A 27,374-nucleotide genomic window follows, 5' to 3' on the forward strand; every position below is an offset into this window, starting at 1 on the left:
AGCTATTTGCATGTCATAAGGTCTAAGGGAAACAAACTGACCCTCAGCCTTCCTCCATCCAGCCAAATTCTGCTGGGACCCTCAAATAGCTCTGGCAAAGTGTTCTGTTTCTTTTGGACTTGATAAGTGCTTGTTTCTCTGAAGACATGTAATTATTTCTTCCTTTATTTTGCTGCACAAGTTACCAAGAGAAGCAGCTCAAAATCAAATGTGAGTATCGAGGCTCTTTTCCGTTATTCCTTTATTTGTATAATGTTTAAATGGGGTAGTATACAAGGTACCTTATTTAACATTTTGAGCAAATAAGCAGGAACTTTTTTCTTCAGACACAAAACTGCTCATTAAATTAGATGCAGAATTCTACACATAGATATTTTTTTAATTATTTTCTTTACCAAAAGAAATACCACACTTTTTTTGGATGCAATTGTTTTCATTTTATTAATTGGCTCATTAATTTATGGGAAGATTGTTTGGGGTTTCCTTTATCATGAGATGAGGATTAATTTTGTTTACTCCAAAGAACAAGCCAACAATAAAATTGTATGCTATTTCCTGTAACTTTTGAATCACCATTTTTATCTCTTAGCAAGATTTCATAGCTGTTTGCTACTGCAAGAAAACTTTCCAGATAGTGTCTTTTCTGATCAGGTAAGTCACTTGTTTCCAGCATAACTAATTTTAACACCTCACATGGATTGTTCTTGCCTTTTTTGTGAAGTAAAACCAGTTTCCAAGCTGGTGTTTATAGCAATATTTTGACTTGTTATAAGAATCAAGTATCATCTCCAGATTCTCCCTCTGAAAGACACTTTGTTTTATCTTTTAGTTACCACATTTTTAGGATCATAATTTTGGTTTGGAATTTGAAGGGGAAGAGTAGTATCGAAAGGATATACCACTTTTTACTGAAATGGTGCTGGAAATGTGTGCCTATATTGCAGAATTAAAAAAGAAGTGGAAGTATTCCTTAAATTAAAGTCTATGTATGTTAATTGTACTGCTACCTGATTTCATAATGGCAGTCTTTTTGATAATGAGTTTACAATTAAATTTGGCCAAAACTATCAACTATGATTTCCATTTTAATAATGTAAATGTTTGAAAATATATTTCTTTAACTGTCCCTGTTTTCAAAAGATCAGGTTTTATATCTGGAGCTGGGCACAAAATCTCTTACATTTAGAAAACAAGTTTCAGATGCCTCTTGTTGTTTGTGGTTAATATTTTCACACATACTTTTCTTCCATTTGTGTGATGAGTTGACATTTCTAGAGTATTTTAGCAGAACAGGCTGTAACAGATGTAATATATTAATGTTATAACAGATTGCTGATGGTCTTGCCATGTAATTTTATTGCGGTGTCACAAAAGTCATTTTGATTCAAAGTTGTGCAATTGGTAGAAACTTAAGATGATGTACCAACTTCTTGTAAGATTAGAGGAAAATGAAATCAAAAGTTGCTTGAAAGAGATTCTGATCAATTGTGACCTATGGTATCTCCAGGTTATTTGCAGGCAGGCACATTTTATGAAGTGTATATTTCTGCTTGACTTGTAAGACATATGTTCTGTGGGCTACATGTCAATTAGCCCAACTTTCTTGATTTTTTCCCATATCTGAGTTTTATTTCTCAAAAAAAAAAAAAAAATTTAAATACTTTTAGTATTGCCTAATCACAGACAGAGAGAAAGAAACGTGAAAATCTTAACAAGCATGCTTCCAAATTTTAAGCCCAAAATCAGAGGGTGAAATTCTGACCCCGTTGGAATGAGCAGCCCTCTTGTCAACTAAAGAAGCTCCAGATGCTGTTGAGGCTTTTAGATCACCTGGGGAGTAAAACTGAGTTTTTCTGCACGCTTCCCTGCCAGTTAAGGGTAAGATGTTTTACGACTAATTCTAGCATGTTCATAAAATTAATGATTTCCAGTTCAATTAATTTCTATTAAAATCTCTAGAGCGCCAAGTTTGGAAGTTGGCATGGCAAAATGCGGCTGATGCTCCGCTTGTGCTCCTGCAGTGGAATTCATTCTTCTGGGGACGGGGCACACAGCTCTAGTGAAAAAGGATGCTGTGAACTCCTCGTTTCATACATTTGTATTTTCCTGTAAAATGTAAGAGGGATGAAATGGTTTTGTAGAAATATGCAAACATTACTTCAAAAACAATGAACTGATGTATTAAAAGTAAGTTAATAAAATTCTGTAGCAGAGATACAGTGAGGGACAAGACTATTACAAAGCCTAACTAATCTCACTGGGTTGCCTCTGTAATGATGTCTAATTTAAGTTTCTGCTGGTAATCACCTTGGAGAGGAATTTATCTCTCTCTTTTAACTGTGAAAAGTGCCTTGTTCATTAGCTTCAGTAGGTTTAGGTTAGCTTTTGTGAATATCCCCATTCTTCTCTGATACTGTACAGTGTACATCAGCTGTCATCCTTTCTTGTTTCCCTTTCTTAGAGTAAGAGCTTTCTTTGATTTGACTTCATCCATGCTAGTAGGTTACTTTCCTCAGCCATGGTCACCTTTGAGTTTGAATTTTTCTAGGTCCGTATATAAGGAGTGGTAAATTCTTGCACATCTCAGCATATTATGGGTAATGGATCTGAACAGGCTGCCCTAGTTCATTGATGGCCTCACACTTGGATGCTATATAACTCAGAAAAATATTTCTATTATTTCCTATAATGTGTCTTTGTGCATAGATAGCAGAATTGATAGAAAGGATGACCTAGTGACAGAGCATGGCATAGTTGTTGGGAGAGCATACATGCAGGAGACCACAATTCAGTCCCGAGTGACCTCCAGCAAATTGTTCTGTGCCTCAGTTCCCCATCTGTAAACTGGGTTTGTTACGTTGAGGAGAAAAAAACTGAGTTCAAACCCACATTATCCAAAGCTGTCTGGAAACAACCCAAATTGACTGGAAAATCCTTCATAACTGGGAACTCTCTCAACCACTGCAGCCCTAAGAGGTTTGATGCAAAAGTGGAAAAATTCCGCCCAGAACATTTTGCGTAAGAACATTAATCATAACCTCGGCGTAATTAAGGACAATTGCAAAGTGCACAACTGGAACATTTTATTGATTCAGCTAATTTTAGAAGTGCTTTCTACCTTTAGCACTGAAGGTTGACCACCCGGCAACCTTCGTACAGTGTTTTTAACTATGCCGGGCCAGTGCCATGGATACAGCCTGATGAGCAGACCCATCTAACGGCAAAGGCGTAGCGACTGGCTTCTTTTCTTCCCGCTCCTCCGGGTTTGCTCTCTGACCTTGAGCAAGTCTATTACTTTGCTTTGACAAGTATTAACCTTTTCTGTAGACAAGTATCTCACAACTGTGTTTTAGCATTACTTTATTATTTTTGTTAGAAAAGCATTCTGAAATCTTTGAAGGGAAGGCTATAAAATACTTCAGAGTATTGGTTATAATTCAGTTTATCAGAAGCTCAGAACAGTATTAGGCTGTAAATCTATTTATCAGGACCCCAGTCTTCCTCAAGTTAGCTCTTCAAGTTTCTAATTCAGCCACATCATGATTCATTTATGTATTATAACATGACAAATTGTGGCATAATTAGAGTTCTGTGAGTATGGGATTCTATTTGCATGAAAAAAAAAAAAGGAAAAGATTAGAGGAAAAACTGTTTCATACTGATCTTCTAATTGTGAATCTTTGTTTAGTTTGGTGCTTGAAAATTGAAGAGCATTGAGAAACATTTCAAATTAAAAGCTCAAAACATTTGTGGGGTTTTTTTAAATACAGTAGCAGAATTCTTAATTTGTTTAATCACTTGCTTAGACTTTTTACTGAAAATATTTACCGTGTTCAACATAAATTAGCAAAAAGGACTTGAACTGCATTTATTCCTTAATGCAGTTTCTGCTGCTGCTTACCAATCTCCTCCTCCTCAGACCAATCCTATCCCCCACAGCTGGCGAGAGTTACGGACTCTGGGGATCATCTTGTATTGAAACCAGCCAGTTCCATTCTAGGTTTGCAAAGATGGTTGCTCTGCTATTGCTACGTGTCAGACTTCACATCGTCACTTGAATAGACTTTACCAGTTTCAGTGGACTCATTGTTCCAGAATATCCTTGAGTTAAACAGTGTGTTCTTAAAATGTTGCTAAATGTTAGAAAGGAATTTCTTCATTCTTACAAAATTTCTTCCAGAATTCTAAGACTTTACTGATGGTTTTTATTTGTCTGAGTCAAATGTTGACTGTCTTGGGTGTTCAGATAAACTTTAGCCTTAATTTTCCTTCAATCAGAATAGGGCAATCCTACATTGGAACCAGTTTTTAGATAGCATGTATTTATAATTATAGAAAGAAATCCACTCTGAAAGTCATAGTGCCAAAAAACCCAAAAAAAGGACCTCTTCACATGCCAGCCCATTACAAAAATCCCAGCAGGGCAGTAACTGAAGGGTCAGTAACCTCACTTCATAGTAAAGACAGAATACCATAGTCTACTCATTGCAGGGTCTAATTTTAAATCATAGCCACTTTTAGGAAGATAGACTATGTTAAAATAGAAAGAAATATGTTTAATGTCTGGCAGGGATATTTTAAGGCCTAAGGGAAATGTTAGGATACCCAGTCACATAATTGTTCAGCAGACCTTATCTCCTAAGTAGGCAGAACAGGTAACGTAAGAGGCACAAAGATTTCAAGTACATGGCAAAGGTCACTGGCAGGACATGAACAGAACCCAGGGCTGAGTCTCTCTAAGGACTGGTCGATGTTGCTGCTCACAGGACATGAAGATTGAAGTTAAAACAGACCCGATGCCATGATACACTCTGTCTTGTTTGACACAACATTATCTACTCAACTGCTCAAGACTCAAGAGGTCTTTGATTAACATTTTAAAGAAAAGAAGAAAAAAAACAACAACAACAAAAACCCCAACTTTTTTTCTATACTCAGTCCTAGTAACGCTGTTATTTTTCCTGTCTGGTAGAGGATGAACAAGAAGCTGAAGACCTCCACTTCCTGCCCTTTCTCCCATCAGCCCTACTCCTTAAGGAGTTCACTGCATTCAAAAGTCCTGTTGTCAGCTCTCTTCCAGAACTGAGTTTTTACATAGTAAGCCATATAGCCTTTCGCTGTGTTGGAATGAAATGTGCTGGTTTACTATCAACAGTGAATATAGGATATGTTGTAAAAAAAAATGTGTGTATCCGAATATTTTATCTTCTTTTTTCCCCCAGCCCAAAGACCAGCAGCCTGCCCTTGATGCACCTGCATATTTAAACTAATAAGGTTTTGCAGCTTTACAATATGTTTAAAACAAATACAGGACAGAGAATAGAAGGAAAAAATCACTGTTGTGGTTTAACCCTGGCTGGCAGCTAAGCCCCACGCAGCTGCTCTCTTACTCACCCCTGGCAGGATGGGGGAGAGAACTGGAAGTGTCAAAGTGAGAAAACTCGTGGGTTGACATAAAAACAGTTTAACAGGTAAAGCAAAAGCTGCGCACGCAAGCAAAGTGAAACAAGGAATTCATTCACCGCTTCCCATGGGCAGGCAGGTGTTCAGCCATCTCCAGGAAAGCAGGGCTCCATCACACCTAACGGTGACTTGGGAAGACAAACGCCATCATTCTGAATGTCCCCCCCATTCCTTCTTCTTCCCCCAGCTTTGTATGCTGAGCATGACGTCATACAGTATGGAATATCCCTTTGGTCAGTTGGGGTCAGCTGTGCCGGCTGTGTCCCCTCCCAACTTCTTGTGCACCCCTAGAAAATCCAAAAAATATTAAATCATCTAATTTGACAGCCATTAATTGAGTTAAATTATTCAGCTGCATTAATTTGCATATATATGCAAGTGTTCCTGGGGTCCTGTTCTAAGAGATCACAAAGCAGGCGTTCATGTAATACTTAGGGTGAAGTATAAGGAAGTTAAATAAGTCTGCTTAGGAACACCACACTGTATTTTCATGTTGGTTGGTTGTTGTGCGCTTTCCTGGAAACCTTTCTCGCCCTTTAGCTCAGTTATATTGTATCACCGGTTCATTACTGTAAGAGCAGTAGAATACAGAGTACTACATCTTTCAGGTTTTCTCCACTGGATTAGACCTTTCGTGGTCTGTCCACCTAGCAGTATGCATATGTATTTTAATAAGGCTGTGTTGTTTTTGGATCCCTGTATTCCAAAGGGATCACAACTGCAGAGGATCCTTACCGCTAGGTCTTGTAGCAATGCCTACTGTGTTAATTGTTAGTAAAAATCCAGAGTGTGTAGGTAGTCCTTGCTTTGAGATCAGGCTGTTATTGGCTCTACTCACTGTTTCTGCCCATTCCTTCTTTATTTGATCCTGCCCCTTAGGACCACCCATCCTGAAGCCTGCTTTCCCTTGGGAAGGTCCATGAAGGCACATCATTGGGTTCCTCTCCATGAAGAGGAGACTGCCACAGCAATGGTCACCCTAAACAGCTCACGTATAATATGAAGAGGGGGTATATATGCTACATTTCCAGTTGCCAGCATTTCCTAGACTGTACACAGCAGTGGCTTCACAAACTATGATTCCTGTGGGCATAATAAGCAGTCCAGGTCTCATCTGCAGAACCACGTCATCTCTGTTTTCAGTGAAAAGTTGGGTAAGGAGGTGGCAGCTAAGACTGATGGAGCTCTGCAAGCAGCAAAACTGAATGTTCATCGAGTCTAAAAATCTAAATACCTGGGAACGATGATAACTGAAGTAGGGATCTTACATACCAATACTCCTTGCAGTAGCCTTTGCTTTTCCTAAGCTGTAATGCCATCTAGCTCACGACGATCTTTTAACAGGGCTGCGATTGGAAATCTTTAGATTTGGTTCATTTTGATAAGGTGTCATATTTTTATTACAGAAGTGCTATAGCTTGGTTTATTTTTTTCCTCAGAAAACTAGGTCAGGTTGGCTCAGTGCAGTTGGGAGAGAAAAGGAAAAGGCTGTGCCGCTGCTGCAGATGCTTTATTAACACTTGGGGGTTTTATGTTTGGTTTTGGGGGGAAGGAGGTCTTTTTTTTTAAATAGGGTAATGAAAATCCATTCCAATTTTAGCTTGCTGCTAACATTGCTGCTGCTGGTGCTCATCTTTTTCTTACTGCTCGTTTTATTTCTTAAAGCAGTTCTAAAGTAGGTCACTGTCTTTTAAAGAACCGGCTAGAAAAAGTTGCACTGTGCAGTCAGTCGTCGTTATTTTTTTAAGAAAGGATTTTAATTCATGTGATGTACCCATTCTCATGAGACACAGTACTCTTCATCCGCCTTTCTCTCCCCGAAATAAAATGTAAGGGTGGGGGAAATCCAGTCTCTGCAGTTGATGCATCTGCAAAGACAAAGAAACGGCCTATTTTTTATTAAGATCTTAACGATTGCAGGCAATCAGCGTTGCCTATTGAAGCTCTCTTACCACCTGTTAGTGGCAAGGCTGTTTTGTTTCACGGCCTGTGAGCGCTTCACTCCCCGCTGTATCACAGGCATCATTTCCTATTGCTATTATTTTCCCCAAGAAAGCTTTCTGTCCCAAAGGCAAGCTTGTGTCGTTTGCAGGTAGATGTTACTACATTGCTAAGATGCTGCTGTTTCCTTGGTGGACTTCTGCTCAGCTGTGCAAGCATTAGTGCATTGCGTAGAGGGCAACTGGGAGGCAGATGTTTGACGTGCAGACGCTGTTGTAGCCGATGTCGCTCAGAAGTGCCGCTCTGATTTGCACACTGGGGATAAACTCACTGGTAAACGTCTCAGATCAGGACTTCAGCACGTCTTCACCTGTAAATTTAATTTCCTTTTTATTTAAGCACTTTTAAAAGCATTTTCCATGATTAGGGGATTGTAGGTGAGGGTGGAGGTAGGAAAGGGGACTGGGAGGGCAGAAAGGGTGATGGCGAAGACTTTGTATTCATTGCCCAGAGATCAGCTGTGACCTCAGTGATCGATTTGCATCCTGACCAGCTCAGCCCTAAATATTTGTTTCTTCTTCTCTTTCAAAGACATTTAGTACTTGCTGGGTTGTAGACTGATAGAAGAAAAATACATTAATATTTCCATGCAAGTACAATATGTTATTCTCTACATTCCCGCCATTTCAATTGAAGAAACTGTAGCCCAGCATAAATGTCCTTTTGCTACCAAATTTCTTCTCTGAAAATGAGATGACTCTAAATCAGATACCCATCTTGTTTCCTAGAATAAAACATAGCTAGCTACAAAATTGCTTCTCCAAATGAAATTTTTAACTTTATATCAAAAATAAAAGTTTTTACTAGAAATTTTTCTATTGAGAATTTGAGCTCCATTTTTAGACCAATATTTTTCAGCCAGATTTCACTTCATTTGCATCCTGCTTTTCTAAAACAAACTGACATTTTCCATGAAGTTGTTGGGTTTTTTTATCCATAGATATTTTGTATTAAAATACATCAAAATTTTAAAAATGAAAGTGTTAAGGCGTTTTGGATCAAGCTTAGTGCAAAAGTCCTTTTCCTTCCAATACCCTCATGCAATAACTTTTCTTTTAATTTATATTAGTATTGGAAACTTATAAATGCTCAAGTTTCAGAGCATGAATTTAATCCTCTAAAAGGCATTAGGAAACTTTCCTCATGAGCAGGTTGTTGCGTAGCCATCTCGTGTAAGGTTTCTTGCATCTTCTTTAGGATGGTTTTGCCCGCTGAACTGAAAAAACCCCCCTTACGTACAGTTATAGTCATTTTCCTTCACACAGTCTGTAAGTCATCGCACAATAATTTTTAGATCTGCTTTCCCTGCTGAGTTCTGGTAAGGAGTGTATTTAGTGTAGATGTCCGTGCCGCAGACACTCCTTTATTCCTCGTTGTTCTGTACAGGGCAGTGGCTGAGCGGAGCAGTGCCTACGTTTCCTTCTGAGCCAAGTCATCGAAGTAGTGAGGTTTACTGATGGCATCCAGACCTTCACATCTCTTCTGTAGGCTAGTCTGTAACAATTAACACCAGCTTATAATTTAAAATGATCAGTAAGGAAAAGGAGTTTTGACTTGCACCAGCCTGAAACAACAAAAATAATAAAATCTTCTTTACTGTAGTAAGCCAGATACCACAGACAAGCCACTAGGTCCTTTCCATCAAAAAGGACCCGGCTTTTGGGCAGTATGCATACCTAAGTATCAGAATGGTTGACAAAGGGCATGTTGATCATGTTTCACACTCAGTGACGACACAGAAAGTAATACATATCTCTCAATTTCACATGACTGGGACTTGAGAACATTGGAAATTATTTTTTTCCCTGTGGAAATGCTGAATCTACTGAAACTGGGTTTTTTTCTGTGAAAGAAATTATCTAGAATCACTGGTTTCCTTTGTTCTTTCCTGTTACTGAATTTGTGCAATTCCACTGAATGTATTTTAATTGAGAAGGATTTAGAGACTATGTTTACCAGAGTTGAAATATCAGAAAACATTGACGTTAATGTAATGAATAACCTAATTGCTGATATATACCTTTTTTAATCCCAATTTTTTATTATCCTTGAAAATATCTTTCAAAATCCATGCTCCAAGGATATAGGCAGCAGAGCTCTAAAGTGTGCATTCAGCTTCATGTAAATATTACAGCTGAAAGAAATAGCATTTCTCATGTGTTTAGACTACGCACATCTAGCTTAGATGTGGAATCACAATAAGTCATCTCCAACAGACCTTGTTATGGGAATGACCCCACTCCTGCTCAAATGCTTGTAAGGGCATACTGAGGTATCGTGGACTCTTTCCCTCTTTTATCATTCAGCAGTGACAAACTTTCTGTGGTCCATCACAGAATCACAGAATGGTTGAGGTGCATTGGACCTGTGGAGATCATCGAGTCCAAACCCCTGCTTAAACAGGGTCACCTAAAGCAGATTGCCCAGGGCTATGTCCAGTTGGGTTTTGAATGGGACTCTTCTCACCCCACTTCTCCTGGAGAGGTTTCTCTGGATACATGCATCTGGTGTATCACCCACTCTTGCCAGTTCTGTGTCATCTGCCAGTTTGCTGTGGGTGCACTGTGTCCAATCATCCAGGTCATTCATGAAGATGTTGGACAGTATTGGCCCCAGTATCAACACCCAGGGTACCCCACTAATGTCATTATTTTAAATTGTCTCCTTTAACACTGTACCTAGGACTCACTAATGATTCCTCATCCACATCTTGGGGTCATGGCTGCTTTGCTTTTGGAACTCAGGCAGCTGAAGCGAATCAATTGAAAACTGTCTAAATGCCTTCTAAGTCTATCACTCACCAGCTAATTTGGGTGTACTTTATCACATGGCCATTTTGTGCCAGATGCAATACTCAGACTTGGTTTATGGTTGAATATAGAGAGTAAGACTGAGAATACTGCCAAGGTTTTGCATGAAAATGTACACCAATGCACAGCTGAAATATTTCATGGCTTCATTTTATTCTATAAATCTGACAGTAGTCGGAAAGAAATGAGCTCCATAATGAAGACAGGAGAAAATTCTGGCTCTACCAGACCATGTGAAAACCTGTAAAAAAATGTGGATAAGAATGATTTCACAAAAATAAAAGAAATTTTCTAAGCCTTAGCATTAATCCTACTTTTTTTTCATGTACTTATTCTGGTGAAGCTATTGACAACACCCAGGAATCTGAGCAGATGAAAAGGATTTGTGTTCCTGGGTAATAGCTTGGGTGAGACTTGAATCAATACCGAGCACTCCACAGACAGTTTGCCTCTACTTAAACATGGAGCTACATTACTGACCAACAGTACTGCTGATCAGCCAAGCTTGTTGCCTTCGGAATAACAGGGCTAGTTATTCTGGGCTGGAATCTCTGGGCACCAGTGCGTTACTTGTATTAAATGATGAATTGTGCTCCTCAACTCTCACGTGTTGATTAGTTTAAAAAAAAATAAATAAAAATCCAGCAAATAATCTAGGTTTAGTTATGTAGCCAGTTAGCAACTTTTCTGTCTGCCCCTTCCAAAAAACCTTCTTTCAGCTACTACATTTGACATGCTTATCTCTGCCCTCTAATTTCTCTGTACAGTGGGTTTACTGTGACGGTAATTCCCGAGTTTTGCTAGCAAGGCTCACAATAGAGGAAGAATATCCACTGGGAGAGATGCATACAGAGCCATTAATTTGAATTTTGCCAACTAAATCACTCAGGCTGACCTTGGTAAAAAGTTTTGGCCTTGTATTGGACAGGCTGGATGCTGCTGGTAAAAGTTCGGTGGCTGAATTAAAGGAAACACCTAGCTTGCCGTATCAGCAATGGGGCTAGGCTATTCCAACCCACTCTGTAGCTTGTAAAGAGAGTTTGAGGGACGTAGGCTAGTCAGGGCTCTTCCGCAACAGCATTTCTGTACGTCTGCACCAGCGTCAACACTTTGTTGACGTACTTTCACTGCTTTAATTTGTCCTAGTTTGAGATTTAGATAAGTAGCAAATTATGCCGTTCTGGGATAAAGTAAGAATTTAGATGACTACGCCCATGTTTGAGTTTGCACGGTGCAATACCAATTAAGGCAGCACAGAATTCCTGGGATGCTCAATCCCCTAGTTAAGCCAGAGCTCTTGCCCTTTTTGCTCGTGTTGTGTGCAGACACGGTACAATGTAGTGCGGTACAGTTACCAGATCAGCCTCTAAATGAGCTGCTTTGCCTAAATGGTCCACCAAAACCATGTCACTTGTAGACCCTGAAGCAGCGTAATCGTATTGTTACAGCACAGGCCTGGTTGGCATCCACCCTGGCTGCTTAAAGCAGAACTTCATCAATGAGAGCTCTGCACCCGCTCAGATGCTCCCAGGACCTGACTCTTTATTACTGTGCTCTGCCAGGGAGATAAAACAGCTTGTTCAAAGTTAACACCCGTGTCTCTTCTCTCCTGTAGGTACTCGTTCTGACTTGATCTGTAATATATGCCCTTGGTTCCTACTGCTGCTCTCACCGTTTTTTGAAGAGCAAAAATTCTCGTAACCTTAAACACTCAAGCATAGCTTAAAGGTATGACTGGGAAAACTGCAATTACTCTAAGAGGGGGAAGAGACAAAGCAAGGGTATTGCCAGTGTTTTGAAAATACAGTATACTTTTAACTGTCTTGTGAGTTCGTTTTTCTCAAGGGGTAAGGTCTTTTATTAGGTCTAGTCACAATAACAAAATAACAGATTTCTGGGGGGTAGCAGGCATCCAGAGAACTGTGGTCTCTGAAATGAGGAAAAATTTCTTTGTAGAAACTTGTTAGAAACTTTTATTTATAAAAGAATTATATTGGTAGAAATTTTTCCTTATAACGATATTGTTAGCTTTATGATGCAGTTGTAACCTTAAGTCACTAATGTATTTTGCAAATGTATGTGATTAATTGTTCAGTAGCTCTCACCAAAAAAAAAAATAAAAATAGGGAAAATGAAGTCAGCAATTCATGTAAAACCATGTCCCAAGATAAAAAAATTACTTAACTGAAAATAAATAGATATCTGGGATGGCTTGCCAGGGGTGTGTCCCTCATCACAGATCAATTTGTTTTTCTTATCCTTCAGTGTTGTTGCAATTATTTATTTTGCAATCTTTTATGTTTCTTTATGCCTCCCTAATAGAGAGCCTTGTTCCATTCATTATATGTGCTTAAGGAAAAAGATGATGCAGTTCAATGGCAGGCTTATTTAGATTAGAAAATACTCCATTAGGATTGTAGTAAAGCAAAAAGTACATTTTTACATATATGTATATATCTACATGCCTATGTATATTCATTCCCATCTAAGTAGGATTAATGTTTATGGGCTTTTTATATTTATGTAACCTAAGGGAGATTAACATACATTTATAGACAATATCAAGATAAATTATTAAGAGACATTGTGGCTCTGCTTTTCAGTTCCAATGAGAAAACAAACATTCCTTTCCTGGCGGTTCTGCATTTACCAGGTTTCACAACTTCATGACCATTTTCTTATGGCTTTCTTCGCTGGAAGTCTTCTAGTGCTCTGCATCTTATACGAAATGATTTGACTCTACAGAAAGTCCCTCTCCTAACTTGTTGTAGCTAAATTCTATCTTGAACAGCAGGGAGACTAGCCAGCTCCGTTGTTTTGTTTTCATCTGCTTTATAATTCCTACCATGAGACTGCTGCATTCTCAGATGTGACGCCAGGGACTCCAGTTGCAATACCCTCACATCTTTGGCAACATCTCTCTTCTCCCCCTTGGAATATTCTAACACTACAAATGGTATCACGTATCCGTGCCTACTAGACACATAAAAATCAACGGTATTTAGCTTTGTTCCAATTTAGATAACAAAATCCTCTTTGCCCAAGGAGTGAAGACGTCGTAATCTTTCCCTGTGCCCAGGACATGAGTTAGCAACTGGAATGCTGGAGTCAGCGTTTCATTCCATGAGAGTGAACAGCATCAGACCTCCAGAGATTTCTTAACTGACCTTCAAAACACAAAGTCTAGCTTCCAGCAAACTTAAAGTAAACATATTTCTCTAGAGATTAGGATCAAAGCACAAGAAAAACATTCTACTTAAATACGTGGTGCTCATACCATTACTTATTTATTGGAGCAAGGGTAAGTGGTGCTGGGGGAGATGAGATTCACTCTTTTTGTTGCATTGTCTAATGGTAAAAGTAATCCACAAAGGTTACCCAGACCTTTGCCAAGACATTTATAAAACTCATCATTCTTTTTCATGCCATCGCTGCTTCATTCCCAAATACGGTTTTATATTATCATGATCAAATGCTGAAGAATTTTTCTGAAACAAAGCTTTGGGTGACTGGAGTGCTTTACTAGAGGAGCAGCTCAAGGACATTGCCAGGCTTTGACTCTGGTCTTGAGTGTACTCTTTTAATGTTCTCAAGCAACCATTGTCATCTGTAAAAGAGGAGTAATGGCACTTCGTTCCTATATCCATAAAGGTTTTTTCGGAGGATAACTACATTACAAATTCAGACATTCTGGAGTATTACAATAGCAGGTCTTGTATGTGTATATAACCCAGGGTTTCCTGGAACAGATTGGCTTCCTGGAAAGAAAAAAAATAATCAGGAAAACTACTTTTTGAAGAAAATTGTTGGGTATGCAAAGTTTTCAGTAACTTAAAGACCTATCACCATTCATTAGAATGAAAAAAACCAGAGATGTATCTTCAGATATGTGAAGCTATTTGTTGGTGAACTTTGTACAACAAAAAGCACTATAAGTAACAGATAAGCTCTTCGCGCATTCCCTGTTAGGATTTTCCTGTTGCCACTTTTAGGCTGAGACAAAACTGTGTTAGGAAGCTGGGGTACTGATTCAGCAGGGAGGAAATCAGAAAGGTGGTCTGCTCAGGGTTACCCTCAGAGGCAGCTCATAACTCTAACTCCCACAAAAAAAGGAATGAAAATTCCTCTGAAACCCAGTTTCAAGCCTGTCCTATGACCTTGAATATGGAGCCCAGTTAACCACAAACATTCCTTGATTGTCTCCCTAGCCACCAATTTATACTGCTTTCCCAATATAGAAAATGAGGAAAACTTAACCTTGATTTTGGTGATGACTATGTAGTGATCATGCACTGAATTGCTGTGCTGTGTCTGGGTTTTATGTGTCACGTTGTGTAAATGTCCACACTGATGGATGTCATTTTCTCATATACATGGGTTCATTAGGTTCACATTCAAATCTCTGTTTGATCTGAAGAAAATGGATGTCCAAGCCCTGTTATACTATTATTCCAAAGATACAACATAAAACACATCTGTAATATTTTTAAGCAAGCATGTTCCCCACTGATCTGAGTTACAGATTATTTGATTTCTTTACTGTCTTGGCTAACAGAAAGATTTAGGGCAGTCAGAAATACAGTAAATCAATTCAGCTCAAAAGATTTTTGATTTACAGGAACAGCAAGTTTTCCATAGCTTGTGCCAAATGAAAAAAATCATTACTTTTGGTCTGAGATAAGCATTATAGCCTCTCTCCCTGTCCCCTTTCCACTGTCTTACTACTACCCCTCCAGGAACAGATTAATAAATGCCTGACCTTATGTATTGGTGCCAGTGGAGACCTGCAGTAATTGTGCTTTCTCATAGTTCAAACAATCATTTTGGATTACATCTCACAAAGCAGTAACCCAGAAAAAGATTAAATGCCTTTTTAAAGCTGAACCATGGGTATAAGACAGGCAGTGAGTATATAAAATCAAATATGAGGGAGTAATTCCAAATGGACTAGATGTGAGCTCTGTGATGGCGAGTGCTCCCTCGAATCTTGTTCTTCATATATTTCTCTTCCTTTCTCTCAGGCTTTGCATCTGGTTAAGATAAACTAATTTGCACTGTTACTCAAAGTGAAAAGTTTTCAGCTACAAAAAGTCACTGATATGTAAATATTTTAGGAGACCTTCCCTGGTTGCTCTCAAATCCTCTAAAATTTATGACTGCTGGCACTGACTGCAGTGACACTCAATGAGTTTAATGAAGAGTGAAATCCAATGAGTCCAGCAGATGTTTCTGGGTTTGCTTCACTGGGAACTTTCTGGATTCTTCTCCCCTCATTCCCAGGAATCAAGACCCAATTTTAGCAAAGTGCTGATGATCCAACCGGCAACCAGAAGACTGAAATAAGTCTTCATCTCCACAATCCTTAAAATGTTCAGCATTGCAAATCTATAAGAGGCTGAGGTTTGGATGCTTATCCAAGCCTCTTTAGCCTGGAAAACTGAAGGATGGGAACCTTTTACAATTGACTCTCCACAGATTTGTGGTATTTCCTGCACTTGTCTGGCACAGAAATGTAATCTATCTCACAGTATTTTGGCACTGCCAACATGGAACATGGCAATACAGAAATATGTAAGAAAAGACAATCTATTCCAATAACAACAAAATAAACTTGCTTTGACTTATGATTTTGTTTGGATTTTATTTAGTTTACTTCTCTTTTCATTTTGGTCTTTTGCTACCCAGCAGTATTTGTGTCACTTTACACTGCCACCAAATGTTAGCAGCACAGCTGAGACTATTTGAAAAACAGCCATATAGCTGGGAGTCCCTTGTCTTCCCTCTGTTCAGTCAAATAGAGGTGAGGGTATTTTGTGAGGGAAGGAATGAGCAGAAAGACAGGAATGGCAAGAGAAATCCAGGAACACACTACAAAGTGCTTGCCACTTCTCTTTGGCCTCTTAACTCTGCAGCTGGTTTAATTTTTGAACTATAGCTTCTATCTCCATTCCCTGATTTCTGGATAAACCATGCCTCACAATCTAGTACATAATGCTCATAATGTCAGCAGTTGTACGTAGAGAATGTGAAGACAGCTTCGTTTTCAGGTACCTGACCTGTCAGTGTAAGTACCATTAGGTTAAGCTGAAATAGTCTTCTTGCTGCCCATTCTGTAGGTAACAATACACAGTGTATGTTGTTAAAGACTACTATTTTATTATGGAATAACCCAGCATTAGAAATCCAGGGCACTGAAAATGACCAAGGAACGCCTGTCCTAACTTTCACAGGTAAAACAACATGACTTATTATTTGGGCAATCAAACAGTCATCCACTGAATTGTATGTTTTTCCATCTTTCCAGATCACGTGGAGAACCCCACCAGAATGACCAGCAATCACACAGACTGTCATTACTGCCTGCAGTCTCTTCGTGGAAGGAAGTATGCATTAAGAGATGAAAACGCTTATTGTGTTGCATGTTATGACAGCCTGTTTGCTAACCCCTGTGAAGAGTGCAAGCAACCTATTGAGTGCAATTCCAAGGTAAAAATTTAGCTTTCACTTCTTGTCCTTTGCTAAATTATACACAAATCCCATTTCTTTAATAGCAGATTTTATATCCAGCCCTCTGTATAACCCTGTGCTCGTGAAGAGACCTAAGCATAGTGATTGTACATCCACGCACAGCAGAAACAGTGCTATTTTCCCACAATAGAAAAGCTCCAGGGCCAAAGATTAGGACATCTGCACATACATACACCTCAAACATACAGCAAGGCTGCGGTGTATGTGTGGATCACAATTAGACTCCATCCTTCACCTCCAGTCAGTCACGGGCTGCAGAGACTGCTCAGTGCTTGAGGGCGAGCAGGGTGCTGGTGTAATTCAGTGGATCAGGTCGAGTGAAACTTTGGAATTTCTGAGAGATGTCCATTGAAAAAAATATTTTGACTATTGTATACTTTTACTGTAGGTGTTGACATGCCAATGTCAAGCTGAAAAAAACCCATGTTTATTATTTGTATATTATTCCCTCTATCTTTTGGAAATGAGGTATATTTTAATTTTAACTTAATGCCATGCTTACCTTGCTCATCTCACAGATGGCATGTTAGTGGCAGTGTTTCTGGGCTTGGCTTTTGTTTCACCTCGCCCCTTTTTCAGAATATTAATTAATAATATGAGTTCTTCTATGGTCTTTGATAGGGTTTACAGTAGCCCATACTTCAATTTACAGCCTGCACACTTGACTTGGAATTTTAAGTTCAGATGAAACCTGCCAAAATGCCTTTGTTTTGCCAAGATCAGGATGTAGTACTCACCTTCTCCCCATGCTCACTTTGCCTACATTCTTTTGAAATAAAAGGTCAGAAAGTTATTAAAATAAACCTCTCAGGAGGCCTTCCTGGCCAAAGCACTTCATGGTTTTCAAAGCACAAGGAAAATGCTGATTTGGCTGAAGACTCTTCCCAAGCTCTCATCAGCATTTTTAAATGGCGAATTTGTATACATCGCTCCAATCAAAGTCACGTGGAGAACATGTGGTCTGAGCTCACTAATTACAGTTTGAAATTTAAAATTAAGTGGCAGGACCACCGATGTCAAAGATCATTAACAAAAAATTATGTCTTTGGACTGAGTAGGAGGAAAAATTGAGAGGAAAAAAGCAAGAGTAACAAGAAAGGAGTGCAACAGGCCAGAGTCAGCTAGAAAAGGAGCCCACAGAGATCTGCAGCTGGTTGTCCTACCTCTGCCAAAGTGCTAGAGCTTGGCTTCCTCTCCATCTTACCCAGTCTTTGCCTTAGGCTGCCTATTTTCTAAAAGGTTCAGAGTGCTAACTGAAGCAAATGAAAGTGCTAAGCACTCAGCACCTCCTGAAATGAAGCATGGTATGTATTTAATTTTTAGCACTTGAAAGGTGGGGATCTGAAAAAGGAGAAAAAATGAGAAGGGATTTGTGTCCTTTTGTGCTTCTTACTTATAAAGGAGACCTGGAAGGGTCTGGTTTATTTTTTAAGGTAGGGGATTTTTTTGGTGGTACATTTTTCCCTGGTTTGTTAACCTTGGAAAAATAAAATCTGCTGTTTGCTCTTTTTTTTTTTTAATTCTTAGTGGAGGTCTTGTACACATACTGTAGCTTTTTCATCCTCTAAGCCTGCTGAGTCTTAAACATTTTTCTGCCAAGTTTTTAGGAGGAGTTATATTAGGTGTAAACAAAAGCAATGATTTTTTAATAATCTTCCTAAGAATAATTTTGTTCTCAATGAGATCTTAATTGCTTGTTTTCTGCAATAATATGATCTTTCTTTAGTGTTATGTAGTGTCAGCTGGAAGAAAAAGTAGTAACGTTAAAAAATACATGAAGTTCATTCCAAAGCCTGTAGAGAATGCACTTCTTGTCAGGTGGCCTGCGCACATTAAAATGTTGATCACTTGTTTCCCCTTGAAGGCCAACTGTAAAATATAAAACAGTTCTTCCAATAAAAACATATCTCTGATGTTACATAAGGAAGGACTATTGCCTGTCCCAAAGCACTCTCTAGTGGTCTCTGCAAGAGATCTACAAAATATGCCGACACCGTGATGCTGAGTACTTATATTACCTCTAAGCATACCTCCTGCCAGATGCACATGTCATCTCTTCGAGTCACCACTGCAGTGCTCTCCATTTTTCACTGTATTTCTGGGAGGAGCTGAGAGATAGAAACACATTAACATGGACTTGCTTTCTCCAAGGATCTGGCCTACAAAGGCCGTCACTGGCATGAGGGGTGCTTCAAGTGCGCCAAATGCAGTCGCTCGCTGGTGGAGAAACCGTTTGCTGCCAAGGACGAGCTCTTGCTGTGTACTGAATGCTACTCTGATGAGTATTCATCTAAGTGTTTCCACTGCCAGAAGACCATTATGCCTGGTAAGACAACAGGGACCCTTCGGTGAAAAATGGAACTGCATTTTTAATTATAACCACATCCTTGAATAATTGAGCTACAAGGTCCTTGACTTTCAGAACAGCTTTCAGGTCACTACTTCTCCTTGGCGTGTAGGACCCTCCCGGCAGTGAAGAGAGGGCAGGCAGGTACCTTTGTTCTGGCACTGACGGGGTTTATGAATCCTTATAAAGCATGTTGGAGTTCAAGATAGAGTAAAATGTGTTCATGTTGAGTCCTTGATTCTGCTTGCAGCTCTCAGGAAGTGTGTCCTGCTGTCCGTGTAGGTAGACAAACAGAGCTATCATTAGCAGGAGTGCCAGCTTAGACAAGGCATCTGCATTTTGTCTGTCACGTTGACCAGACCTTGAGTATCAGTCCTGGCTCATGTTCTTTATACCATTTCTTTCAGTCAGAAATTTTTTGTTTAAATTGTCGAAACATGACATTCGATGTTCAAAGCATTATCAGCAGTTTTACTAAAAAGAATACAAGTGCAGATATGTTTACAATGGGTTTATTTCCTGCCTTTAGCAGCCCTGAAAATTCTGCACTTTCCACCAAACTACTTCTCAGCTTTTGATCATGTCTTCTCAGGACATTCTCTAGGCCTTTCGTTGCTACCACACCAGTAAAGCTCATACAGCAGAGAGATTGCCTCTTCAGAGGCATCTAAGAGAAGCAACAGCACTGTATGTGGCAAAATTAAGTAGGTTGCTTAGGAAAGTGGGTCACTAACTTTTGGAACAGTGAACTACCCTCAATGCTTGAACCTTTTTACAGATCACATCTACAACTCCAAATACCAGCTGCAAACAATCTGCCATGGCCTCATGTCTACTAGTTTGCGAACCTTTGACCAAGGACATCAGTAAATTTGGCAGTGACATAGGAATTTTATTTTTCCGTAGATCGTAATGCCAAACAATAAGATCTGGGCTGTACAGAATTATTGTCTTAGTATAAATACCAGGTCACTGATGTCATGGTTCAACCTGTAGCATTGATGCAACTATGTACTTTTACAGTTTATTTCCTTTTCATTACAGGTAAAAGTTGTATTAGTGGAAATAAATGTTGTAGCAATATAGTTGTGTTCAGTTTATGGGTGATATACTGCTTAAATTTGATATAGTTAAAAGAATGCTGTCTAACAGGCACTCAATACTAGATGTGATGAGAATAGCACCTGTGGGGTTTGCACTATTGTCCTCTGGTGTATATCTACTTTGCCGATTTTGCCCAAAATCAAGGAGACCAAATCCTTGCAACAAGTGCTGAGGGTAGGAATAACAGGGCAAATAGAGAACTGAAGTGGCATGGTGATGCCAACCAGTTTCTAAATCATTAATTTCTTCATCTTCAGCTTGCTAGCTCTGTGTTGATACAATCCAGTCGTGAAGTCAGCCTTCTGGTCACTGGGAGGAAGCTGCAAACCTTTTATGTTGAAATGCAACCAGCAGTTTCTCTCTCCACTAACCCCACAGTCCAGGAAACAGGTATTAATCAGATTAATCAGTTACAGGAGCAATTCCCTTCTTTGCGTGGAAAGGATGGTAAAGTACCTGGCACTTCTCTTTGCAGTCTGATGGTATCAGCAGGGGAGGAAGTTATGGTGGAGAGTCACTGGAAAAATTGTTCTCAGATATATGTGCATATCTTAGATTTACACATCTGCATTAAGGTGTACAGAGCACCTGTACACAGAGCTAAGAGCTCTGAAACTCCTCTGGCAGACATTTAACTGAGTGACTTTCTTTTGGGATTGTATCTGTCCTTCCGCTGGATCAAAAGCATCAAGTTGAACATGATAAAAAGAATAGTTGATCTAGGACAGAAATGATGAGCTATAAGAAGAGACAGTGCAGTGTGCTTTATCACAGAGAAGATATTTACTTTAAAAAAAATTGCCAGCTTAAGATGAATAAGATAAATAATGCATTTATAAGTGACTCTTAGTTTAAGGGAGACAAAAGACAGGACATTAATAGATATACTAAACATCCAAGTAAATTCATCTTTTATTCATAAAAGTGCTGTGTACCTGAACATCATCATTGAGTTGACTGGCCTAAGAGAAACTCTGAGCAACTGAAGCATATCACAGAGAAGTAACCCTAAAAAATTCATATGACAGACTCTAAAAATCTCAGCTTACATAACTTCGCACATTTTTCGCCAGGTGATCATATGGTGCTGAATGTGTTCTTGAAATTTCAAGTACATACTTAAAACCTCTATTAAATTGATGATAAGTGCTTTCTTAGGTAATACAATACGGAGGTAGAAGATTAAAAACAAGAGTCCTCCCGGCATTTAAAACTTATGTTAGAAGGCTATATGTGGGGGGATTTTTCACTTTGGGTTTTTGCAGGTTCCCGTAAAATGGAATTTAAGGGAAGTTCCTGGCATGAATCCTGTTTTGTTTGCCAGTATTGCCGGCAACCATTGGGAACAAAACCATTGATCACCAAAGACAATGAGAATTACTGCGTGCCCTGTTTTGAGAAGCAATTTGCTCACCATTGCTACTCCTGCAAAAAGGTAATTGAATGTACAGAGGAAAAATTGCCCTAACGAGGCAATACTGCTCATGGGGGGAAGGGGCTGGATCATGCAAAATGTCTGGTGAACCAGGAGTAAGAGGGGAATCTTCCTTTTAGCATCAGGCACAGAAAGGCAGCTGTGACAGTGTCTGCTGTCCCCTTGTAGTTAGTATTATTATAAGCCTGATGTTGTTTGAAATAAATTTACTGACCAAAACAGATACTTTAGGATTCTTTTGTTATTGATTGCAATTTTTAACAAAGGTTGAATTTTTCATTGAAATTTATGTAAAACTCTTCTTTCCTGATAGTGTCTGATTCTGCCTTTATAAACATGCCTCCCTTTCCAACATTTTTCAGATATATTCACATGCATAATAAGTCGCCTAAGCTGAGCAAAGCATTCACAGTCTTGCCTGTTTTTCTCTTGAAATGCATCAGGCAGTAAACAGATTAAGTAGTATTCAATTGTGATAATACTAGTCAAGAGTTCCACTGTTTCAATACATGATGATTCCCCTGTGGGTACCAGAAAGCTTGATTTCAAATGAGTTTTTCTTTTTTCCCCCAAATACAAATAAATCAATTCCTCCCTCATTTTCTCATGTTTTAAAATTGTCTCTGGTTGATGAAAACACTCGAACTATCACATTATTCTAGAATCATCATAGAATCAATGAATACCTCAAGGATCATTTGATCCAAACTTTCTTGGCAAAAAGTGCGATACTGTTCTCTAGGGAAATGTTTTAAGCTGCTTTTTATGGCAGAATTTAACTTATTCTTTAGTACCTGTATCACTCTGGAATTAAAAAGAAAAAAATCACTTTACCAAATAACTTATAATTTCTAACCCTATTTAATGTTTATCTGTAAACCTCTACCTCTTACAAAAGCTTTTAATTTAATGAAAATCTGCTGCTTGGTTTTTTTCTTCAGTAGAAAAAAAGTACTTTAGAAAGTACATTTATATATTCCATGTCTCTACATCTAGCCTTTAATTTGCATTAAGTGATCACATGGCAAATATAGTAATTCTGTTCTCTGTAAGAGGAATTGAGGTTAGTAGCACTTATGTGAAATAATCAGGATTTGCTGCTTAAAAATTCTAGTAATGCAAAGATTCCCCCTATATAATAGCTAAAATAATTTTACTACTTAAACTTGTATCAGTTCCCATAAATAAGAATTGAGCCTAAAGAGATTAAATTGCCAAACTGGAGTCTTGAATTTTGTGCCATAAATTTTGAGATTTTAATGGAAAAGCAAATGAGAGTTAGAAGTAGCCCAATACTGGAATGCTAAGGCAATCAGGATCTATTTAAATTTTTTATTGCTTGACATTGCCCAGTATTATTCTTTATTCCCCTGAAACTGTATTCCCCAGGGAAACCTGATGGTGTGAATATTTTTACAATTAATTTTCTCCAACTTTTTCTCCTGCTATTCCAACTGTATTCATTCATTCATTCATTCATTCATTCATTCATTTATTTACTGTCGTGCATATGATTTGACAGTAGAAACACTATCTTACAGCTCATCTTTATCTCTACAGAAATTTCTCTATACAGTCTCTTGCAAATTCTCTGAAACCAGCTCTTTACCACATATATGGAAACCATAGAGCAACTGGAAATTTCCCTCTTCAGAAATAGCCAGTGGAGAGCTGTGAGTGAGTAGCAGGGAATGAGAAGTTTGATGACACTGATAAACACCTTTTTTTCTTTTTTTGACAGTACAGATCTTCTTTCTGTCTCACTTCTGCTTCTTTATTGTCTCTTTCTTCCTACTTAAAATACTGTTTCAGTTGTGAGGCAGCAAAATGCCAGTTCCAGTTGGAGATTAGCCATAATCTCAGCATCGGTTCTCTCATCCACTGTGCATCACTGAGAACTGCTCTTCAGAGAGCATGCTTGATGCTAAGCCTTTATCCACACATGTAACAAAAACATAACAAGCTAGCCTGTGTATTACAAACCATGAGGTTACCCTGTGATAGAAAATGGAGGAAAACAAACCAGTGGCATGTTCAGCTCAACTGCAGTTAGTCAAGTTGATATTCCAGATGAAAAACTGTTGACGCGACCACAGTCTCTTCTCTTGTGCATATGGGAAAACAAAAAACAAGTGGAAAGACTTGTGAAGGACTGGATAATCCTTCAGGATTCACACCTTTGTTTCGTTGCTCTGTCCTTTTTGTCAATACATTAGGTAATAACTTCTGGGGGAGTGACCTACCATGACCAGCCTTGGCATAAAGAATGCTTTGTGTGTGCTGGGTGTAAAACCCAGCTGTCTGGACAAAGGTTTATTTCCAAAGATGAGTATCCATACTGTGTAGACTGTTTCAGCAAATTGTATGCTAAGAAGTGTTCTGCCTGCAAGAAACCTGTTACAGGTGAGTCTCATCTTCTAGAAGGGACAAGACACTGATGAACCATCAATCTTCCCTCAAATCAGATCTTTACTTCAGAAAACAGCATTAAAAAAGTCCCATTATAATGAAAGACCAAGGGAGTTAACTACTAGAGAGACCTCTCCGTCACATGTAACATGTCTTGCTAGGACATACTGATCACGTGTGTTCCCTGACTGCTGAGTTGTTTTATGTGCTGAAAGGAGTCCTTCCATTGTTTGCTTTAGTGCTTTCTGCACTAAAATTCATCCCTAAAAAAATATGAAAGGGTACTTTTTGGCTCTTCCCAGGACAGTACACACAAGTCCCTCAAGCCTGTAATTTAGAATCATAGAATCGTTTAGGTTGGAAAAGACCTTTAAGATCATCAAGCCCAACCTAACACTGACATGTCCACCACTAAACCATGCACTGTGAGTTTCATTAAGAGCCATAGGAAAGCAGAAAGCAGATCTGCTTGCTAAATGATACAAGCTTTTAGGTTAAAATCTGAAGAGCAAATTGCAATGATAGAAACATGAAAGAAATTTCTTCAGCTTTGTTTTTAAATGGAAATATGATCAAATTGAACATGAATTAACTCCCTACTGGTAAGGCACACCTGTCAAATTAGAAAGCTTGCCAAATGCAACAAAGCTCTATTGCACACATCTTTGTGTACTTTGATGATTTATAATTAGACATATAGGTCATAGTCTATGATAGCTGAAGTTTTCTGAGAGCATTTGCTAGTGTTCTGCATTGTAATTCTATTGTGTGTGGATGCAACTGTTGAAGAGTACTGCCTGATTGTTACAGGTATATGCTACTTATATAAGTGGACAAAGATAATGATGAATACCCAATAAAGGGGCATGATGTAAAAAAAAAACAAAACCCCAACCAAAAACCAACAAACAAACAAAAAAAACCCCAACCAAAATCAAACAAAAAACCCCACTGATGTTTTATTTCAGATACTCATGCTAGGAACTCCATGATCTGGTAATTTCCCAAATATTCAATCTTGTAGAAACTGTAACTATAGCTAAGTAACAATCCTGTAGAAACTATAACTATATATGTGGAAATATAATTAAATTTCACTCACTGAAGTATAGAAACTATATGTATCTGCACGCTGCAAATAATTTTCATGAGTTTGTTGGGAAGATCAGCAAACCTGAGTGGATATATTGATAAACCCACTCTGTTCAGAGATCATAATGGGACATGACAAGCAACTTGTAGCTTTGCTTAAAATATTTCTCAGTGTATTTAATTTAAAACTTTGGGGTTTTTTTTTTTCAATTCAGCCAACAAAGGATATTTCTGACTATGGATTTTTGTTCATTAGTTTTCTATATGAATGACAACTTGATCACACATCAGAAAACAATATCTGTTGCATTTCTGAACCATGTCCAGAAATACTGAATTCACATCTTCTTTCCCATAATCTCTTTCAGCTCTTGGAGGTGCCAAATTTGTCTCATTTGAAGACCGCCAGTGGCATGGGGAATGCTTTAACTGTGCAAAATGCTCTGTCTCATTGGTGGGCCAAGGATTCCTGACTCAGCAGGATGATGTCCTTTGTCATGAATGTGGCTCTGCTTCATAGTTCTGTGGAGAGCTGTACAGCTGCATTATTCTCGCTCTGTAATGATCTACTTCATTACTCTGCAGTAAGAAAATCATCTAAAAGGTATAACAGGCATTTAGTTATTTAAGTAACTTTCCAACAGCAGTTTAATTCTATCATAGTTCTCAACTGCTTGTAAAAAAATTGAAACAGCCCCTTACTAGTTAAGAAAATAATGCAGAAAAGATTTGTATATATTTTAAATCTAACTACACTATGTTTCTCCTTGTAACACACTGCACTCTGCTGTTAGAAGCTTAAAAATTTACATTTCATCTCCCATGTACCAAGGAGGATTGTGAAAAGTCTCTGTGGCGTATGACTAAAGATGAGACATTAGCAGTGCTTCACAGACCTTAGTGTGGAAAGCTGGGCATGTACATAATATTGATGGGAACACCTTATAAATATCAACTCCCTTCATACTTTGGGGGAAAAAAAAGGTGCTGAAAAAAGCAGGCAGAAGGTAGGAGAGGGTACTTTTACACAAAGGACCACCTAGTCAGAGAGGTCCATTCCAGGGCCAAATAAAGGGGAAAAAAATGTCATTATCCTCTCCTTACTGAGATTGCTCCTCAGAAACATAGTCTTTAGTCATCCAAAAAACTGTGTGACAGGTCCTTTTCCAAAATTGGTCACGTGTACTTAATTTTTCAGGCACAACTGCTTTAGAGCATAAATAAACCCATATTTTGAGCTACTGTAAGAGGTGAGGATTGCCCAAGATTGGATAGTGCTGATGTACACTTTCCCATAGCTAATATGCCTTAAGACTCTGTGTCCATTGTCTTCACTAGACCTTCAAATACATGCATAAAACATATATTTTTTTGTTAGTAGGCACAAGAACCAGCTGAAACTTGTCCCTTTAACCTTGTACTTCTCCTCCCTTCAAAAACGATTTGCCAGCAATCAAAACCCTGTTAATGGCCTTACCATTTCCACCCTGCTAGGCCTTTGATTCACAGTCTGTCCCTTCTCTTGTAAATGTCTGCTTGTCTATAGCAAGCTATTCAGAACCAGTATCTGATTCATTTTGCCATGTGCCGCATGCATTTTCTAATATTATGTCAAGAACTGGCAATGTCATTGCAAGCTAGGCAGTCCTCGCTTGTAGTACAAAGTATTAGTTTCTAGGTAGCTGGCTTTGAGAAGGTTATGTCTGCTCGCTGAGCTTCAGCGCTCAAGTGTTTGTTATTAAAGGCCATCTAGAGCTGAGTTACAAGCATTTCTCTTCTTCCTTCTTCTCTTCCATACTGTATGTTACAGTGGCCTGATTCACGTTACAGTGTCTGTACTGGGCTGTGGTGAAAAATGCAGTGATATTAAGGATGGCAGATTCTGCACTGCTTGGCACTGTTTCAGTCCTCATCTCGCACGTCTTTTAAGTTGTACACTCTCCTGTAGACTCTGACCTTCAGTGCATAGTTATTTGGCTGACTTGAGTGGGCTTTATTCATACTGAAGCTAGCCATTACTTTAGGTAGAGAAGTGAAAAAAGGAGAAAAGAAAAATAAAAGAATGTGTGCGAAAAGCTAAGCCAGAGCTGAATTGCAGTGGCATGAAATCAATATGGATAATGACTGACCAACAAGTACATAGCAGTCTGTTTTCCAGTCAATAAAATATTGATCTTTTGCTTTA

The 27,374-nt window shown here is 38.7% G+C and overlaps 1 protein-coding gene across 5 annotated transcripts; it reads left to right on the forward strand.

Annotated features, from left to right (window-relative positions):
* FHL5 (four and a half LIM domains 5) lies at positions 1-27,374 on the forward strand. Of its 5 annotated transcripts, XM_054821760.1 has the most exons (8): positions 1-210; positions 590-651; positions 11,890-12,002; positions 16,579-16,760; positions 18,954-19,128; positions 21,519-21,688; positions 23,905-24,091; positions 25,558-27,374. In XM_054821760.1, exons 4-8 carry the CDS (start codon positions 16,602-16,604, stop codon positions 25,707-25,709), a joined length of 843 nt encoding a protein of 280 aa, XP_054677735.1. In that variant the 5' UTR covers positions 1-210; positions 590-651; positions 11,890-12,002; positions 16,579-16,601; the 3' UTR covers positions 25,710-27,374. The 5 variants fall into 5 exon arrangements, with proteins under 5 accessions (XP_054677735.1, XP_054677738.1, XP_054677736.1 ...); XM_054821763.1 differs by lacking the exon at positions 11,890-12,002; XM_054821761.1 differs by lacking the exon at positions 590-651.

Source organism: Grus americana, chromosome 3, assembly GCF_028858705.1.
Source record: "Grus americana isolate bGruAme1 chromosome 3, bGruAme1.mat, whole genome shotgun sequence".
Classification (NCBI taxonomy): Eukaryota; Metazoa; Chordata; class Aves; order Gruiformes; family Gruidae; genus Grus; species Grus americana.

Bases quoted from the DNA above. Each gene is read 5' to 3' on its own strand.
- FHL5 (XM_054821760.1), top strand. From the start codon at position 16,602: ATGACCAGCAATCACACAGACTGTCATTACTGCCTGCAGTCTCTTCGT. The intron at 19,129-21,518 runs GTAAGACAACAG...GGGTTTTTGCAG, and splicing joins CCAGAAGACCATTATGCCTG to GTTCCCGTAAAATGGAATTT. The intron at 21,689-23,904 runs GTAATTGAATGT...TCAATACATTAG, and splicing joins ATTGCTACTCCTGCAAAAAG to GTAATAACTTCTGGGGGAGT.